Source organism: Ranitomeya imitator, chromosome 3 (genome assembly GCF_032444005.1).
Source record: "Ranitomeya imitator isolate aRanImi1 chromosome 3, aRanImi1.pri, whole genome shotgun sequence".
Taxonomy (NCBI): domain Eukaryota; kingdom Metazoa; phylum Chordata; class Amphibia; order Anura; family Dendrobatidae; genus Ranitomeya; species Ranitomeya imitator.
The window spans coordinates 699,607,836-699,626,889 of NC_091284.1; the positions used below are offsets into that span (position 1 = coordinate 699,607,836).

At 42.7% G+C, this 19,054-nt stretch overlaps 1 protein-coding gene across 3 annotated transcripts in view; it reads left to right on the forward strand.

The window, feature by feature from the left end:
* ARHGEF25 (Rho guanine nucleotide exchange factor 25) overlaps nt 1-11,888 on the forward strand; it is a 540,759-nt gene extending 528,871 nt beyond the window's left edge. For 2 of the 3 annotated variants that reach the window (XM_069758578.1, XM_069758579.1), the window contains 3 exons: nt 6,539-6,759; nt 6,859-7,008; nt 10,900-11,888. In XM_069758578.1, coding sequence (XP_069614679.1) covers nt 6,539-6,759; nt 6,859-7,008; nt 10,900-11,004 — 476 coding nt within the window. In that variant the 3' untranslated portion in view covers nt 11,005-11,888. The remainder of the gene's footprint in view (nt 1-6,538; nt 6,760-6,858; nt 7,009-10,899) is intronic. The other variant, XM_069758577.1, reaches the window with a different exon arrangement.
* Nucleotides 11,889-19,054: the final 7,166 nt, after the last annotated feature.

Below are 19,054 nucleotides of genomic sequence, written 5' to 3' on the forward strand. Positions count from 1 at the left end.
CCTGTAAAAAAAAAAAGAGATCTGAGGGAGATTGGGCCGAATCTCCTGTAGTAGACCCACCAGTATCCCGACTGGGAACAGTAACCTTCTCCCGGAGGCAATACAGCTAGCCAATCAAATCTCTCAAGCCGGAGACTATGTGGTCCACGCCTCTTTGGATGCAACTAGTTGCGCGACGCTGTCAGCAGCAAATGCCCAAATAATCAGAAGGGCATCATGGCTCAGAGAATGGAAAGAGGACTCTGCCTCCAAAAAAGACATCACTCCCTTACCAGAGTGGTCGGTTATTCGCCGAGAAGTTGGAACAAATCCAGGCTGGACCACTACTTCTTCCCAATCAGGGCGTTCCCCATGCAGGAAGAAAGGATCGTATGTTTCCTGTGGACCCAACCAGCAGTGGAAGGGTTGTCCAAGACAGTCTAGATTTAAGGGATCTAGGTCCCAAAAAAGGGACAGAAAAGTAAGACCGATCCTGGACCTCAAATTTCTAACAAGTTTATCAGGGTCCGCCTTTTTCGGATGGAATTCCTCCGTTCGGTTATTACTTTCTATGGAAAAAGGTGGAGTTTCAAACATCCATCGTCATTTGGGATGCTTACTTCCACATTCCGATATTTTTTCCCCTCACCAAAAATGTCTGCTCTTCGCAATTCGCGAACAGCATTTTCAGTTCACAACTTCGCCCTTTGGCTTTGTTAGAGCTTCCGCAGTGTTCACAAGGGCCATGGCAGCTGTCATGTCCATCTTGCACTCTCGTGGCTTGGTCATGATATCTTATCTGGATGACTTTCTAGTCAAGGGACCGTACTTCCAGGTCTGCGCTGAGTCTGTCTGTATCACTTGCGATACCCTGTTTCGCCTGGGCTGGCACATAAGCTTAAACAAGTCTTCCCTATGTCCAGCCCAGCAGATATCCTTTTTGGAGATGGTCTTGGACACCTCCTGAGGGCTGGTGCTTCTCCCTGGAGACAAGGCTTTGGGCCTCCAACAGTGAGCTTGCGCAGTTTGTCCCTCGTCCCCTCTTCCATCTGAGTTGCCATGAGGGTTCTGGGAAAAATGGGGGCTTCAATGGAAACAGTCCCCCTCGCTCCACTTGTCTCTGTGGGTCAGACAGGCGCTCAGATAGTGGACTTTGAGCTCTTCACTCAAATTAGGGGAGATCCTTTCTCCTGATTCAATGGTTAATAGTATCTACCGATGCCAGTCTTCACCACACTGGTCAAGGCCGCCAGTCAGCTCGGGAATCCAGGCTCCCGATCAATGATCTGGAGATCCGAGCTTTATGGCTAGCCTTACAGCATTTCCACTGCCTTCTGGCGGGTCACCCCATCCGAATTCTGATGATCTCGACAGGGCACATCTCAGGAGTAGGAAACTGGGCAGCAAGCTTCTTCAACCATGAGGGTCTCACCTCAAGCGAGTGGGAACTTCATCCAGAAGTCTTCCAACAGATCTGCCTTCTCTAGGGAACTCTGATGTAGATCTGACGGCATCCAGACTGAACGCCAAAGTACTCGAGTTCTGACCCAGGCGGGACTCTCACAACAAGTTGTGGGCGACTAGTGCTGTAAGCCCGCCTCAGTACGCATTTTGCTTGGGGCAGGAATCACTGATGCCTTCCCCTTTTTTCCTTCAAATCAATCTGGATTCAGGCCAGGTGCTCACTTCCAGATTTTGGCCTGATCGGTCTTATTGCAACATAACTGCAAGTAAGGACTTTCACGCAGAGAGTTTTCTCATGTGGTACTTCCCTATCGCATACCTCTAGATCTTTGGGACCTTAATTGGTCTTTGGGGTCTTACAGGAGACTCCTTTTGATCTGGACTGAGTTTACAGTCATGGAAGGTCGCCTTTTTTCTCTGCGATCACGTCATTCAGGCGACTTTTTGGAGCTACTCGCTCTGTCCTTTCAGACGCCTTTCCTTATTTCCATCAAGGCAAGGTTGTCCTCGGGCAGGTCCTGTTCCTTGTTGCCAAGGTGTTATCGTACTTCTACCGTTATGAGGACATCGTTCTTCCCTCATCTTGTTCGGCACAAGTCCACATAGCAGAACAGGTTCTCCATACTCTGGACGAAGTGAGAGCTCTCAAAAGGTATGAGTTGAGGACGGCATCCTTCCGAAGGTCGGACGCTTTATTCGGGCTTCCTGATGGTCACAGAAAGGGTTTAGCCGTTTTATCAACTATGATCACTAGGTGGATTCGTTCCACCATCCATGAGTCCTTCCACGTCAGAGGTCAGCCTATCCCAGTGGGGAACAGGGCACACTCCACTCAGTCGATAGAGGATTCTTGGGCCATTAGGCACCAGGCATCGGCACAGTAGGCCTGCAAGGCTGCGGTTTCATCCAGTCCGCACACATTCTTGAAACACTATAATATTCACAACCAGACTTCCACAGATGTGAGTCTTGGCAGGCGGACTCTGCCTGCCATGGTAATTCGCTTTTAGGCAGTGGTTACGCAAGGCCTGATCTGTCATGTTGTCCCCACCCAGGGACTGCTTTGGAACGTCCCATGGTTTGTGTCCCCCAATGAGGCGAAGGAGAAATAGGGATTTTTTTGTACTCACCATAAAATCCTTTTCTCCGAGCCAATCATTGGGGGACACAGTACCCACCCAATTAATGGCTTTGTGCTTGTTCTCTAATTTGACATGCTATACTCTTACAGTATATGTTGTTATTGATCTCCTACTGCTTTTGTACCGAACTGGTTCTCTCGGAGCCAGCATGAGGGTGTATACTGCTGAGGAGGAGCTAACTTTCTTTGTATTACTTCGTGTCAGCCTCCTGGTGGCAGCAGCATAACACCGATGGTCTCTGTCCCCCAATGATTGGCTCGAAGAAAAGGATTTTACAGTGAGTACACAAAAATCCCTATTTTGCTTCGGGACTTAGCATTTACTTATATCTATCCTGCTAGAACGCGCCACGCCTGAGAGGCAACGGGAGATTAGGGAGGTTAATAAGTGGCTCAAGAATTGGTGTAGGAAGGAGGGATTTGGGTTCCTGCAGAACTGGGCCGACTTCTCATTTGGCTACAGGCTCTACGCTAGGGACGGGCTGCACCTCAATGGGGAAGGTGCAGCTGTGCTGGGGGAGAAAATGGCTAGAAGGTTGGAGGAGTGTTTAAACTAAGGAATGGGGGGGGGGAGGGTATTCATTTTATAGGAGGGGAAGATAGTGCAGATAGAGACCTGGGCACAAATAAGGAAGTTGGGGGTGGCGGTGGCATGGAGGGTGGGGTTAGATCAATTAATAATTTAAGAAAGAATAGAGGTGCAGAGAGATACATAAAATGTATGTTTACTAATGCCAGAAGCCTTGCCAACAAAATGGACACATTAGAATTAATGGTGTTGGAGCATAATTATGATATGGTGGGGATATCTGAGACATGGCTGGATGAGAGCCATGACTGGGCTGTTAACTTGCAGGGTTATAGTCTGTTCAGAAATGACCGAACGGATAAGCGAGGGAGAGAGGTGTGTCTATATGTAAAATCATCCTTAAAACCCATCCTGCGTGATAATATAGCTGAATCTAATGAAAATGTGGAGTCCCTGTGGGTGGAGATAAGGGGAGGGGGAAAAAATAATAAATTACTGATAGGGGTTTGTTATAAGTCTCCAAAAATAATGGAAGCAACGGAGAATATCCTCATAAAGCAAATAGATGAAGCTGCGACTCAAGGAGAAGTCATTATTATGGGGGACTTCAACTACCCTGAAATAGATTGGGGAACAGAAACCTGCAGTTCCAGCAAAGGTAATCGGTTTTTGACAACTATGAGAGACAATTACCTTTCACAGTTGGTTCAGGACCCAACAAGAAGGGGGGCACTGCTAGACCTAATATTAACCAACAGGCCAGACCGCATATCAAATATACGGTTGGGTGTCACTTGGGGAGTAGTGATCACAAAATAATAAGTTTTCATGTATCCTTTAATAAGATGTGTAGTAGAGGGGTTACAAGGGCACTAAACTTTAGGAGGGCAAATTTTCAACGGATGAGAGATGATCTTAGTGCAATTAACTGGGACGATATCCTGAGACATAAAAATACACAAAGAAAATGGGAGACGTTTATTAGCATCCTGGATAGGACCTGTGCACAGTATATACCGTATGGGAATAAACATACTAGGAATAGGAGGAAACCAATATGGCTAAATAGAGCTGTAAGGGGCGCAATAAGGGACAAAAAGAAAGCATTTAGAGAATTAAAGGAAGTAGGTAGTGATGAGGCATTAAATAAATACAGAAAATTAAATAAATTCTGTAAAAAGCAAATCAAGGCAGCTAAGATTGAAACAGAGAGACTCATTGCCAGAGAGAGTAAAAATAATCCCAAAATATTCTTTAACTACGTAAATAGTAAGAAACTAAAAAATGATTGTGTTGGCCCCCTTAAAAATAGTCTGGGTGAAATGGTGGATGAGGATGAGGAAAAAGCCAATATGCTAAATGACTTTTTTTCCTCAGTATTTACACAAGAAAATTCCATGGCGGACAATATGATCAGTGATAACTAAAATTCCCCATTAAGTGTCTCCTGCTTAACCCAGCAGGAAGTACGTCGGCATCTAAAAATCACTAAAATTGACAAATCTCCGGGCCCGGATGGGATACACCCCCGAGTACTGCAGGAGCTAAGTACAGTCATTGATAGACCATTATTTTTAATCTTTAAATACTCCATAATAACAGGGTCTGTACCACAGGACTGGCGTATAGCAAATGTGGTGCCAATATTCAAAAAGGGGACAAAAACTGAACTCAGAAATTATAGGCCAGTAAGCTTAACCTCTACTGTGGGTAAAATCCTGGAGGGCATTCTAAGGGATGCTATGCTGGAGTATCTGAAGAGGAATAACCTTATGACCCAATACCAACATGGGTTTACTAGGGACTGTTCCTGTCAGACTAATCTAATCAATTTCTATGAAGAGGTAAGTTCCGGACTGGACCAAGGGAATCCAGTGGACGTAGGGTATATGGACTTTTCAAAAGCTTTTGATACTGTGCCATGCAAAAGGTTGATACATAAAATAAGAATAATGGGGATAGGGGAAAATATGTGTAAGTGGGTTGAGAGCTGGCTCAGGGATAGGAAACAAAGGGTGGTTATTAATGGAGCACACACGGACTGGGTCGCGGTTAGCAGTGGGGTACCACAGGGGTCAGTATTGGGCCCTCTTCTTTTTAACATATTTATTCATGATCTTGTAGGGGGCATACAGAGTGGAATTTCAATATTTGCAGATGACACTAAACTCTGCAGGGTAATTAATACAGAAAATGACAATTTTATATTACAGGATGATTTATGTAAACTAGAAGCTTGGGCTGATAAATGGCAAATGAGCTTTAATGGGGATAAATGTAAGGTCATGCACTTGGGTAGAAGTAATACGATGTATAACTATGTGCTTAATTCTAAAACTCTGGGCAAAACCGTCAATGAAAAAGACCTGGGTGGGTGACAAACTCACATTTAGTGGCCAGTTTCAGGCAGCTGCTACAAAGGCAAATAAAATAATGGGATGCATTAAAAGAGGCATAGATGCTCATGAGGAGAACATAATTTTACCTCTATACAAGTCACTAGTTCGACCACACTTAGAATACTGTGCACAGTTCTGGTCTCCGGTGTATAAGAAAGACATAGCTGAGCTGGAGCGGGTGCAGAGAAGAGCGACCAAGGTTATTAAAGGACTGGGGGTCTGCAATACCAAGATAGGTTATTACACTTGGGGCTATTTAGTTTGGAAAAACGAAGACTAAGGGGTGATCTTATGTTAATGTATAAATATATGAGGGGACAGTACAAAGACCTTTCTGATGATCTTTTTAATCATAGACCTGAGACAGGGACAAGGGGGCATCCTCTACGTCTGGAGGAAAGAAGGTTTAAGCATAATAACAGATGCGGATTCTTTACTGTAAGAGCAGTGAGACTATGGAACTCTGCCGTGTGATGTTGTAATGAGTGATCCATTACTTAAATTTAAGAGGGGACTGGATGCCTTTCTTGAAAAGTATAATGTTACAGGGTATATATACTAGATTCCTTGTTAGAATGTTGATCCAGGGAACTAGTCTGATTGCCGTATGTGGAGTCGGGAAGGAATTTTTTTCCCCAATGTGGAGCTTACTTTTTGCCTTCCTCTGGATCAACATGTTAGGGCATGTTGGGTTAGGCTATGGGTTGAACTAGATGGACTTAAAGTCTTCCTTCAACCTTAATAACTATGTTACTATGTAGAACACTCCCAACTTCGGAGATATGGATTGTAGAGCCATAATTAAAAGGCATAAGGGGTCTGTCCCACAGTAAGAGAAGTCTTGAAATCTTTTGAGTCAGTAGGACTTTATGACCCTGGGAGAAAGGATCTTTGCACACCATGTTTGGTGCATCCAAACTGAGAATAAGAAAACAAAAAATAAAATAAACTATAGCAAACCAGAAAGTATATCAGAAATGGATGTTTATTACAATACACTAAATGTAATGGTATTTCCATTTCCAGCACTTCAGTCACCTATTGAGTACCAACGGCGAGAAAGCAAGTCTAATAGTCTTGGTCGATCTAGTAACAGCAGCATGATGGACACAAGTCGTGGGGGTCTCAGACCTCATTCATCTGCATCTATGGATAGAAATAAAGTGCCCAATCTCAAGTCATACAACTCTTCCCTGCCATCCCTTTACTTGCCTAGCAACCCCCGTGAAAGCCGACTTGGAAGCAAGGTAGGTCTTAAAGTTTTGTAATTCTTATATGGTTTATTATTGACATAATTATAAAAACAGTAATTTAATTTATACTGTCAATTTCCTATAATATCACAGGCTCACGCTCCTCGTAAGGGTTCACACGCAGATGTCCTCCCCCCAGCGGTTCTTACCCCAGCACACATCAATCTTGATTTAAATCATTATCCGGAGTCCTCCACTTCTACTGTCTCCAATGGAAACCCTCAAAGTGACCCTACCAGTCGGGTAAGGAGTACTTCAATACTTAGGGGCATTTCATTAAGTTCAATCAAATTACCGTATTTTTCGGACTATTAAGACGCAACGGACCAGAAGACGCACCTAGGTTTTAGAGGAGGAAATTAGAAAACAAAACTGAAGCAAAAAATGTAGTCAATTCTGTACTTAATATTCCCCATCCTGGTATGCATGGCTCCCTTATCCCTATCCTGGTATGCAGGGCCCCCATCTCTGTTCTGGTATGCATGGCCCCATCCTTATCCTGGTATGATTGGCACATATCCCCATACTGGTATGCATGGCCACAATCCCTATCCTGGTACATTGGGACCCCATCTACATCCTGGTATGTATGGCCCCCATCTCCGTTCTGGTATGTATGGCCTCAATCCCTATCCTGGTATGCAGGGACCCCATCTCCATCCTGGTATGTATGGCCCCCATCTCCATCCTGGTATGCATGGCCCCATCCTTATCCTGGTATGATTGGCCCCAATCACTATCCTGGTATGCAGGGACCCCATCTCCGTCCTTGTATGCATGGTCCCATCCTTACCCTCGTATGATTGGCCCCAATCCGTATCCTGGTATGCAATGACCCCATCTCCGTCCTGGTTTGCATGGCCCCATACATATCCTGGTATGATTGGCCCCCTTCCCCATCCTGGCATGCCTGGCTCCCATCAGAAAAAATACATTCTACTTATCTTCCCTGCATCTATCAATCTGTCTATTCTGAGCCTTTCATGGAAGTTCTCAGGTTTTTTCACATCATTTCTGGAAGAATCCATAAAAAACAATGTTTTTTGTTAGGCTCCGTCATGTTCTATATCACAGTTATTTGTGCCGTACAATTGCTTCCAAGTGGCAGATGGAGCACACTAGGGGTCTTTACAATTAATGATATGAGGATGCATCCATTACTAGATATGCCTCCATATTTTTCATCCAGGCTTTCTTTCACCCAAGGAATGGGTGTAGATTTCTACCATAGCCTATCATCTAAGGCAAAGTGACTTCTTTGGTCCCCCTTCTATTACTCAACACTTGAAGCACACGCCACAGTTCACACATGTGTGAGACGTAAAAGGGTATTCTCAAATTTGGAAGTTATCTCCCCTATTAATAGGATATGGTATAATGTCATGATCGCTGGGAGTCCAAGCACTGGGACCTCCAACAATGCCTACAACCGGAGATTGGAGATCTCTGTGTGAATGGAGAGGTAGTTTATCATGCACACTGCTGCTACATTCATTTTTACAAGAGTGCTGAAGACCAACTGAGTGCTCTCTTAAGAATGATTGGAGTGACACTCTGCATGACAGACCAAAAAATCTCAGTACCAAAATGACGATGGAGAACCAAGATCTTGATGCAATAAGTGAATATTGCGAGGGGTAGCGGGATCGATGTCCTTAAACATTTATTACCTGCTTTATTAACCTTTCTCAAACACCCTTTCCCCCCACCATATTTTCATTTCTGCTTAGTCTTGTGCTTATCACGTTTGTTCTAACATATATCTAGGATGTACCTACAGTGGGTACGGAAAGTATTCAGACCCTTTTACATTTTTCACTCTTTATTTCATTGTAGGCATTTGGTAAATTAAAAAAAGAAATGAAGACATTTTTGCAAATTTATTAAAAAAGAAAAACTGAAATATCACATGGTCATAAGTATTCAGACCCTTGGCTCAGTATTGAGTAGAAGCACCCTTCTGAGCTAGTACAGACATGAGTCTTCTTGGGAATGATGCAACAAGTTTTTCACACGTGGATTTGGGGATCCTCTTCCATTCTTCCTTGCAGATCCTCTCCAATTCCGTCAGGTTGGATGGTGAACGTTGGTAGACAACCATTTTCAGGTCTCTCCAGAGATGCTCAATTGGGTTTACGTCAGGGATTTGGCTGGACCAGTCAAGAATGGTCACAGAGTTGTTCTCAATGCACTCCTTTGTTATTTTAGCTGTGTGCTTAGGGTCATTGTCTTGTTGGAAGGTGAACCTTCGGCCAAGTCTGAGGTCCAGAGCACCAGAGGTTCAGCACCAGAGGAAGAGGTTTTCATCCAGGATATTTCTGTATGTGGCTGCATTCATGTTTCCTTTAATAACAATCAGCTGTCCTGTTCTTGCAGCTGAAAAACACCCCCATAGCAAGATGCTGCCACCACCATATTTCACTGTTGGGATTGTATTGGGCAGGTGCATGGTTTTCGCCACGCATATTGCTTAGAATTATCACTAAAAAGTTCTGTCTTCGTCTCATCAGACCAGAGAATCTTATTTCTCATAGTCTAGAAGTCCTTCATGTGTTTTGTACAAACTCTATGTGGGCTTTCATATGTCTTGCACTGAGGAGAAGCTTAAAAAAAAGCCGACTGGAGGAGGCTGCAGTGATAGTTGACTTTGTGGACCTTTCTCCCTTCTCCCTGCTGCATCTCTGGAGCTCAGCCACAGTGATCTTGGGGTTCTTCTTTACCTCTCTCACCAAGGCTCTTCTCCCACGATTGCTCAGTTTGGCTGGACGGCCAGGTCTAGGAAGACTTCTGGTGGTCCCAAACTTCTTCCATTTTAGAATTAAGGGGGCCACTGTGCTCTTGAGTACTGCAGAAATTCATTTGTAACCTTGGCCAGATCTGTGCCTTGCCACAATTCTGTCTTTGAGCTCCTTGGCCAGATCCTTTGACCTCATGATTCTCATTTGGTCTGAGGTGAGCTGTGAGGTCTTATATAGACAGGTGTGTGCCTTTACAAATCAAGTCCTATCAGTTTAATTAAACACAGCTGGACTCCAATGAAGGAGTAGAACCATCTCAAGGAGGATCACAAGGAAATGGACAGCATGTGACTTAAATATCATTGTCTGAGCAAAGGGTCTAAATACTTATGACCATGTGATATTTCAGTTTCTCTTTTCTAATAAATTCGCAAAAATTTCTACATTTCTGTTTTTTTTCAGTCAAGATGGGGTGCAGAATGTACATTAATGAGAAAAAAATAACTTTTTTGAATTTACCAAATGGCTGCAACGAAACAAAGAATGAAAAATTTAAAGGGGTCTGAACACTTTCCGTACTCACTGTGCATGCACTTTAGATATCCTTGATAAAGAACTTGTTGGTCGAAAGACTGGACCCATCAAGATCTTTGTTCTCCATCGTCATTTTGGTGCTGATATTTTTGGCCTACATTAAATCAGGACTGCGGTCCTTTCCTCATGCATGTACACTCCAGGAGCAGTATTGCCGGTCTTTCCTCCGCAACTAGTGCTACATTCACAGAGGGCTCTTCAGAGCCCTCATTCTTCGGATCAGTGGCTCATCCAGAGGTTGGACCCCCTGCAAACGGGAAGTCATTCGGTGGATAGGGTATAAGCTCCAAACTTGAGAATACCCCTTTAATCTTTAGACATTGTGTAGTATTTGGGAAGAGTGGGAGTAAGATCACTTACTTCTTCTAAGTTAATAGGCTACATACTGAAGTGCAGCATCTACAAACATGAGAAATATGTAAGATACCTAAAGGCATTAGGAGGGGGTATGACACAAGGATTTAAAGGATATCAAAGAGACAATCCCTATGTTTTGCTCTGCCACTTAGGGCCTAAAGGTCTGTTTACACAGACCACCCGACTGGAAGATACCACTAATTTGGCTTGTTCATAGAGTGATTGACATCCTGTTTATATGGCAAAAGAATTGTGAACTTGTGTTTCTAACAAGGCTTGTTCACGAATATCTTGTAGTGTAAATGCCCCTCAACACTCGCTGTAGCACCGTGTATCGGCTTTTCATAGGTGTTGCTTTTTTCTGTTAATCTAGGACAGTCTTTACATTCTGACTGTATGCATTGAACATTTGTTTTGAGCCTCCTGACTTGTCTGTTTCCTCCAGAAGCTAAGTACATTGTCCCGGGAGCTCCCTGGCTACGCCTCACCCTCGGATGAAGTCAGTTTACCTACTCCTCGACTTGCAAAGCTGGATGAGGATGAACTGTGAATTGTGTCCTTTTTGTATGGGGTCAAAGTAGTTCCCTGGATTATCAGGACGGATCTGTGGCCTGAGAGGAGTAAAGAGAAGCCTTGTACTCCTGTGCTTGGAAGCATGTGGGAAGGGAACTCACCTTATTTGGCCTTTTCCATATCCAGCACAGTCTACAATCCGATGTCAACTCTAGAAAAAAGCAAACTTTGTTTATATGATGAGTTATATAATGACTTCTTTAAGGAAGGGCCAAGCAAGCCCCAGAATTGCTTGGGTGATATCCCGTGTTTACTATGTGCTCAAGCATAAGAAGAATTCTTCTTATTCTAATTTCAGAAAGACTGAAGGAAACTTGTGGGTGCCAACATACGGCGCTCTGTGACAATGGGTTTCATTAAATGGACAATTTGTTTCTCAAGACCGAAGAGAAAATGTGTAACTATTTCATCCATTACCAAATTCAGCAGAAAGTGATCATTGGATACAGAGCTTTCTACTGGCAATCTGACAATCAAGGAATCTGGGCAAAACATTAAAACCTTTCTCACACTGAGTAACGGTTGACTGTTATTGAGAAGTGATGGAAATGCCATGCCTGAAACTACCTAAGTGGGTACCTTGTGCTCTGTGGAAAAGCCATTTTTATGGAGGCTCTATTAAAGTGAATTGATCTCCAATTGTACACTCTATACACCCACCAATTTCTACGACCTGTGGGAGGAGTACACTGTCCTTCAAAGATACAGATATCCTAAACAGCCGTGCAATATTTATGTATGACAATTTACTCTACACAGTATTAACACTTACACCTTTTGGATGAATACATAGGTTATAACCCTGGGTTTTCTACTATTATGAGACCTTGTTTCTGTTAATAAAAACTATAGGGGAATTTACTTAACCTGGTGTGATATACAATACGCTGTAGTCTTAAAGGGGTTGTTTAAAGAATCCTTACAGAGTGTTCACTACACGCTGTCGGGAATCTCCAGTATTGCTGGAAAGAGCCAGTGCTCATGGGACTGAAGTATGCAATTTGGATACATGCGGTAAAGTGCCGGGTTCAGCCTTGCTCGATACAATTTAATTGAGCGAGGCTGGACACATCCAGGCAAATGGGGCCAGGATTATCGTATACATGCAGTCATATGTACGCCCGCTATCCCCAGCAACACTGGAGAATCCTGACAGTGTGCAGTGCGCACACTGTTAGTTTCAGAAGTTTGAAGTCACATAGAGAGATCCCGGAAGAACCCCTTAAATCCAGAACTCGATGGAGTATAATGACATACATTTATTAAGAGGCGCAGCTTGTCCAGGTACCAGAAAATCTGCAGATTTGTGCCAGTTTTTGATTTGAATAATTTTAAATGACGCAAGTCACTCGGTAAATGTTCCGCTATGTTTTAACCACAGTTATAGATGCCATGTATAGCTGCGGTATTTGTGCATAGCACTAAATACTTATAGCCGTCAATGGTTGTGGACTGCCAAAGAACTTGGCATTGGTAAATAATGTCAAAAATAACGGTGGTCCGAATAAGCGCCTTAGACATAAGTCACATCCAGGAGCTCTGTAACAAATTTGTACCTAAAGGTATCATGGATGTCTCCTTTGGGTATGAAACGAAGATTTCCTTATAGTCCCGATTTCTGATCATGAACTCTGCATTTAATCTGTAGATTTCCCATGTAATTACTAAACTATTGTAATCTAGAAATTTGATCTGCGTTAAGACCAAAAGTTTTGTATGAATGTTATAATTTCTAATACTTCTTCCTTAAATTACCGCACTCCTAATTCTTATAGTTGTTTCTAAAGGAAACGTTGTCATATTAATAAAAAAGGAGCTAAATAATGTAATGGAGAAACCCAAAGAAGTCGCTGATAATCTAGAAAGGGACTCATCTCATCTGTATGGCATAGCTCCTTCAGATCTATTTTTCCAGCGTTCAGGAATATATTTCGAGTAGTCAGAGCGAGGACTTGGGAAGTCCAGCTGATGCTTCCTACATATAAAATCTATAATAAAAGTGATAGCAGCCAAAGAAAGATTAACCAAAGAAAGTCATTTTATTATAAGATAATGCCCCTATGTTGGAGTGATTCTAATTCATTCATTCTTCCCTTAAAGGGGTTGTATAGGATTAGAAAAGCATGGCTGCTTTCTTCCAGAAATAGTGCCACCTGTGTCTACAGGTTATTACTGTATTGGAGCAAAGTTGCAAAAGCAAGTACATCATGGACAGGGGTAGTGCTGTTTGTGCAAGTAAGCAGCTGTGATTGCATCAAGTACAACCCCTTTAATTACCTTCCTATGGGCTCCACATGATAGAAGTTATCAGCAGGTAGTTTTGCTTTTAAATAGGTCATGGAGTGTAGTGTATGCAGACGGCACAAAAATGAGATTGCTGCTTCCCTTAACTTTATAAGCCATAGCCATCATACTCTAAGATTGCAATAATGGGGTATCTGCTACAATTGACCTTCTCCCCTTAATGACACAGACATCACACGCTACTACGTGTCCTCATCCAAAGCCATATTATAAGCAGCATTGTGCCAAATAGTAGAAGATATGCAATCTGCTGTGTATATTTCTCTATAGACCTATAGTAGTAGTGCGGGTCACGTATATGAGATTATGACTGAATATGAGATTCCTCTTCAATTACTAAAGGAGACCATGCAAAATCCGAGTCTTATCCCCTTATAGCGCTGACATCCATTTATCAGTAAAGAGTAGATTCTTTGAAACTATTGATAGGAGATAGCATGTACTGTATATTGTAGAAATGCAATGACATTTTACAGATTCATTTTAATTCTCAGATTCAAGAAAATCAGAAAAAGTAATAATAGTGAGGTGCTTGCCATCAGTAACACGACATAATACCCATGGCTGACCGAGGTGGGGTTGGTGAGGGATTAGGTACAGTATAGGCGACTAAGTTCACATATGAAGAGGCTTATTGGTCTATGAATGGCCATGTTATCAGGTATGTTTAGTATGGATCCATGCTCGCCAACTGTTCCACTCTTCAAATACCACCCTGGCAATTTGGAGGAGTCTTGGACTGAAAGTGGTTGGGTTTGAGTAAATCCCATCGCAAGTGGGTGTCCCAGGTTGGGCCAGGAGTGTTCCCGGGAGGGTTGGAAGTGTGTTTAGATGGGACAGAACATTAAGACCCTGTTTGCCAAACACTAATGTTGGTAAGTTTGTATACCTGCAATACCAGAAAGTCAATGCTAGACCATTGGTCCCAGTTTCATTCCATAATGGGATCATAATAAATGTCGCTTTTGAAAGATCATGGAATCAACTAATGAGGACACCATCTACATGGAGCTTGTATATTCTCCACATGCGTCAAGTGTATGCTGGTAAGGTAATAATCATCTATTGGACATACTATTAATTAGAGAAGACCAGATAAGTACCCCATGGTTCCCTTAGCAAATGTCCCGCCCAGACTCGATGTCAGAAGTGGCAGAGGGAGGCTCAGAAAAACCCATCAATGAATATGAATGATAATATGTTTACAAATTATTGGTAGTAAGAAAAAAAACATTCAAGAGACAATGGGTATAATTCAAGAAAACTGTTTAAGAGCAAGAATGTCTATGATACCAATTGTAACCATGCACCACTAAAGGAAGTGTTATAATTTATTGCCTTGGTGATTTAGTTTCTCTTTTAAACCGTTTTTCTAAATCCCCCATAATTTATTAAAACTTCCCCAAACACCATTTTGCAGTGCTTAGTCATGTGCCCAGTTCATGCTTCTTTACAGACTGCTCTCAAATGCTGCTCAGCAAGATCCATCCTTTACATACAAGCAATCAGAGAATGGGAATTCCTCTTCCTGAACCTCTCTGCTTTCCACTCAGACATGAAATCCCACTCCGATTGTAAATAGAGTAAGAAGCTTAATGGGAAGCAGTTGAAAGCAGCCTCTAAAGGAGCATAAACTGGGCATGTGAAATAGTGTCTGCGAGAGAAAGAAGGCAATCAAGATAAAAATTCATAACTCTTCAATGCCAGGAGGATAATTAAATGATAATAAAAAAAATTTTTAGTCACTCTTTGGCTGGGATCACACATGCGAGAAACACGGCCGAGTCTCGCATGTTAATAACCGGCACCTTGAAGCGGAGCGTGCGGCTCCATGTATTGCTATGCGGCCGCACGCTCCGCTCCTGAGTGCTGGCTGCAGTGCCGGGTATTAACATGCGAGACTCGGCCGTACTTCTCGCATGTGTGATCCCGGCCTTTAATAAATGTAAACTAGAAAATCACTGACTATGAGTAAGCAGTTACTATTGCTAGCAGTTTGTTCAGCCTCCTGGAAACACCCTGATGGTAAAGGACTAAGATGTAAAATAGATCAGTCGGAGATTATTTCTATAACATTCTCAGTTTGTCTTGCTTACTGTGTTTTGTTTCTATGTGCGGCCATGATGAAGTAGCTCATGTGATGCAGACACGTCCTGAGAGCACATCTCTATGGATAGAAGTTTTGTATTACCCGTCTAATTAAGTTCATGGTCAGTATAGTATATGGCTGTGTTCACATGTACCAGTAGTAGGCGCTGTGTTGAATATATGTGGTCTGGTCACAGGTTTTAAAGGGAACCTGTCAGCAGGATTGTGCACAGTAACCTACACACAGTGTCAGGACGGCGCCATTATACTCCTTAAAATAATACCTTGGTTGATGAAATCCGTCTTGTAGTTGTTGTTTATTCTTTATTTGTAGTTTTCAGTTAATGATATGTTCGTGCTCCAGGGCGGGCCCGTGGGGGGTCTTCAGGTGGTGCTTTGATTAGATATTCATTTTTATGGCTTATGACAGGTTACTGATCCCTCACTGTCCTGCCCCCCTAGTTTACGTATTGAATATAATATGTTTTGGAAAAAAAAGTCGCCTTCAGTAGGCGGGCACTGCAGCATGATCTCATGTATAATGTACGTATAATTATTTTATTTGGTGATATACATGTATTCAGAAAAAAAAATCTCTCTCGAAACGGCGCCGGCCACGTCTGTGCAGTAGCATCTATCAGATTCGATACTACTGTGCAGGCGCCACCGGCGCCATTTTGCAATAGGAACAAAAATGTGTCTCCACCAAGACATGCTCCACCGATAATGCAATTTTTTTTTTTTCAAAACATATTATATTCATAAGGGGCAGGTCAGTGAGAGATCAGTGACCTGTCAGAAGCCATACACACAAGCATATCATTAACTGAAAACTACAAATAAAGATTAAACAACAACCACAAGATGGTATCATTTTAATCAGTATAACGGTGCCGACTTGACACTGTGTAGGTTACTGTGCACAATCCTGCTGACAAGTTCCCTTTAATTATATATAGATATATATTTAGATATATATACAGTACATATATATATATATATATATATATATATATATATATATATATATATAATATACTGTATTTTCTGGTGTATAAGACTACTTTTTAACCCTTGAAAATCTTCTCAAAAGTCGGGTGTCGTCTTATACGCCAGGTGTCGTCTTATAGGGCAGGTGCAGAGTAATCTGCGGTCGCCGCATATTGTGGGGGGAGCGACCCCAATGACAAGGAGAGGGGGCACCTCACCGGGAAGGTGTAAGTGAAGCAGAGGCAGAGAAGGACATAATAGGATACAAGGGTGAGCCAGATTAGTGAAAGAGGAGTGTTTTTCTAGACACAGCACCGCTCTCTCTCTTTTTTGCATAACCCAGGCATCCCAGACGCTGACAGTTTGCTTCACTTACACCTTCCTGGTGAGGCGCTCCCTCACCTCGTCATCAGGACCACTCCCCCCCCCACTATATACTTCGACCGCAGATTGCTCCGCACCCACCCTATAAGACGACACCCGCCATATAAGACAACCCCCGACTTTTGAGAAGATTTTATATTTTAACTGGAAAAGTTGGGGGTCGTCTTATACGCCGGAAAATACGGTATATATATACCGTATATACTCGAGTATAAGCCGACCCCCCTAATTTTGCCACAAAAAACTGGGAAAACTTAATGACTCGAGTATAAGCCTAGGGTGGGAAATGCAGCAGCTACCAGTAAATGTCAAAAGTAAAAATAGATACCAATAAAAGTAAAATTAATTGAGACATCAGTAGGTTAAGTGTTTTTGAATATCCATATTGAATCAGAAGCCCCATATAATGCTCCATAAAGTTTATGATGGGCCCCATAAGATGCTCCATATTAAAATATGCCCCATATAATCCTGCATAAAGGTTAATAATGGCCTCATAAGATGCTCCATAGACACATTTGCCCAATATAATTCTGCACAAATGTTGATTATGGCCCCATAAGATGCTCCATAAAGATATTTGCCCCATATAGTGCTGCACAAACGTTGATCATGGCCCCATACAGACACTTGCCCCATATAGTGCTGCACAAACGTTATGGCCCCATACAGACACTTGCCCCATACAGTGCTGCACAAATGTTATGGCCCCATAAAGTGCTGCACAAACGTTATGGCCCCATACAGTGCTGCACAAACGTTATGGCCCCATACAGTGCTGCACAAACATTATGGCCCCATATAGTGCTGCACAAACGTTATGGCCCCATACAGTGCTGCACAAACGTTATGGCCCCATACAGACACTTGCCCGATATAGTGCTGCACAAACGTTACGGCCCCGCATAGTGCTGCACAAACGTGCAATGGGCTGAAAATCTAGGCTTATACTCGAGTATAAACGGTATATAATATATATATATAGATAGATAGATAGATCGATCACATTGGCAGTACCATTTCTTGGTACTGTAGTTTAAGTTTTTATTTTCCCTTTTATTGTCTAAGGGGTAAAACATTGACTGCATATAGGGTGTGCAAGGATTTTTTTAAAGATATTTTTGAAAACCTTGATTAAATCAACAACTAGCCTGGTACATGTGAATGTACTTAATTACTAATAAATGTAGGTAGGATTTTAGGAGAGGGTATAGCAGTCTGGAACTTTAGGACAATTGTGCTCATATAAGTGCCAGCATAACAAAGATGGAATCTGGCTGTGTACATTTATTTTGGTATTTGTGACCCCAGCATCTCGGAGTACAGTGACGGCAGAGACATGTTTGTGACAATATACTTATGAGCTACATGCACCTGTCCTTGAACTTAAAGTAATTTGTGGTGTCACTGCACAGCCACCTCACTATGAGGCCGGAGTCACACTACAACGAGATACGGCCGAGTCTCGCTGGTTAAAAGCAAGCTCTTGCACCACCACTCCGGAGTGGAGCGTGCGGCTCCATGTACTGCTGTGCGGCCGCACGCTCCACCATGGAGTACCGGTGCCAGAGCTTGGTTTTAACCAGCGAGACTCGGCCATATCTCGCTGTGTGTGATCCCGGCCTTACACCTAATGTTTGCGGGTGCCACGGGGTGTTTGCACTTAGGCGTAACTGAAAAAAGCAAAACAAAGCTGTTTCTACTGGGAAAACCACAGAGTAGCACCCACAGGGAGATCTCCGGACCTCATTGTCCTTCTATCGCCTGCTCCTCCTCTGTCCTCCCGGAGTCAGGTCATTGTATCATAATCTTGTATATGCATGTTTTATGAAATACTGTCTGATCTCAGCACTATGTTGTACAAATATAAAACGGAGGCTCAGATTGGGGATGGTAGCAGGGTAGGGGTGCAGAATATGAGATGTTTTTGTTTACTAATAAAGCTTTTGTTATATCAAAGGTGAACTTTCACCTCTGAGTTTGGTGTCTTTTTTTCCCTCCATCTATCGCACTCTGATTGCATACAGTGGTGGTGAAAGTTTCTGAACCCTTCAGAATTTTTCAGATTTCTGAATAAATTTGACCTAAACCTACTGTATATACTTGAGTATAAGCTGACCCAAGTATAAGCCGAGACCCCTAATTTTGCCACAAAAAACTGGGAAAACTTAATGACTCGAGTATAAGCCTAGGGTGAGAAATGCAGCAGCTACCGGTAAATGTCAAAAATACAAATAGATACCAATAAAAGTAAAATTAAT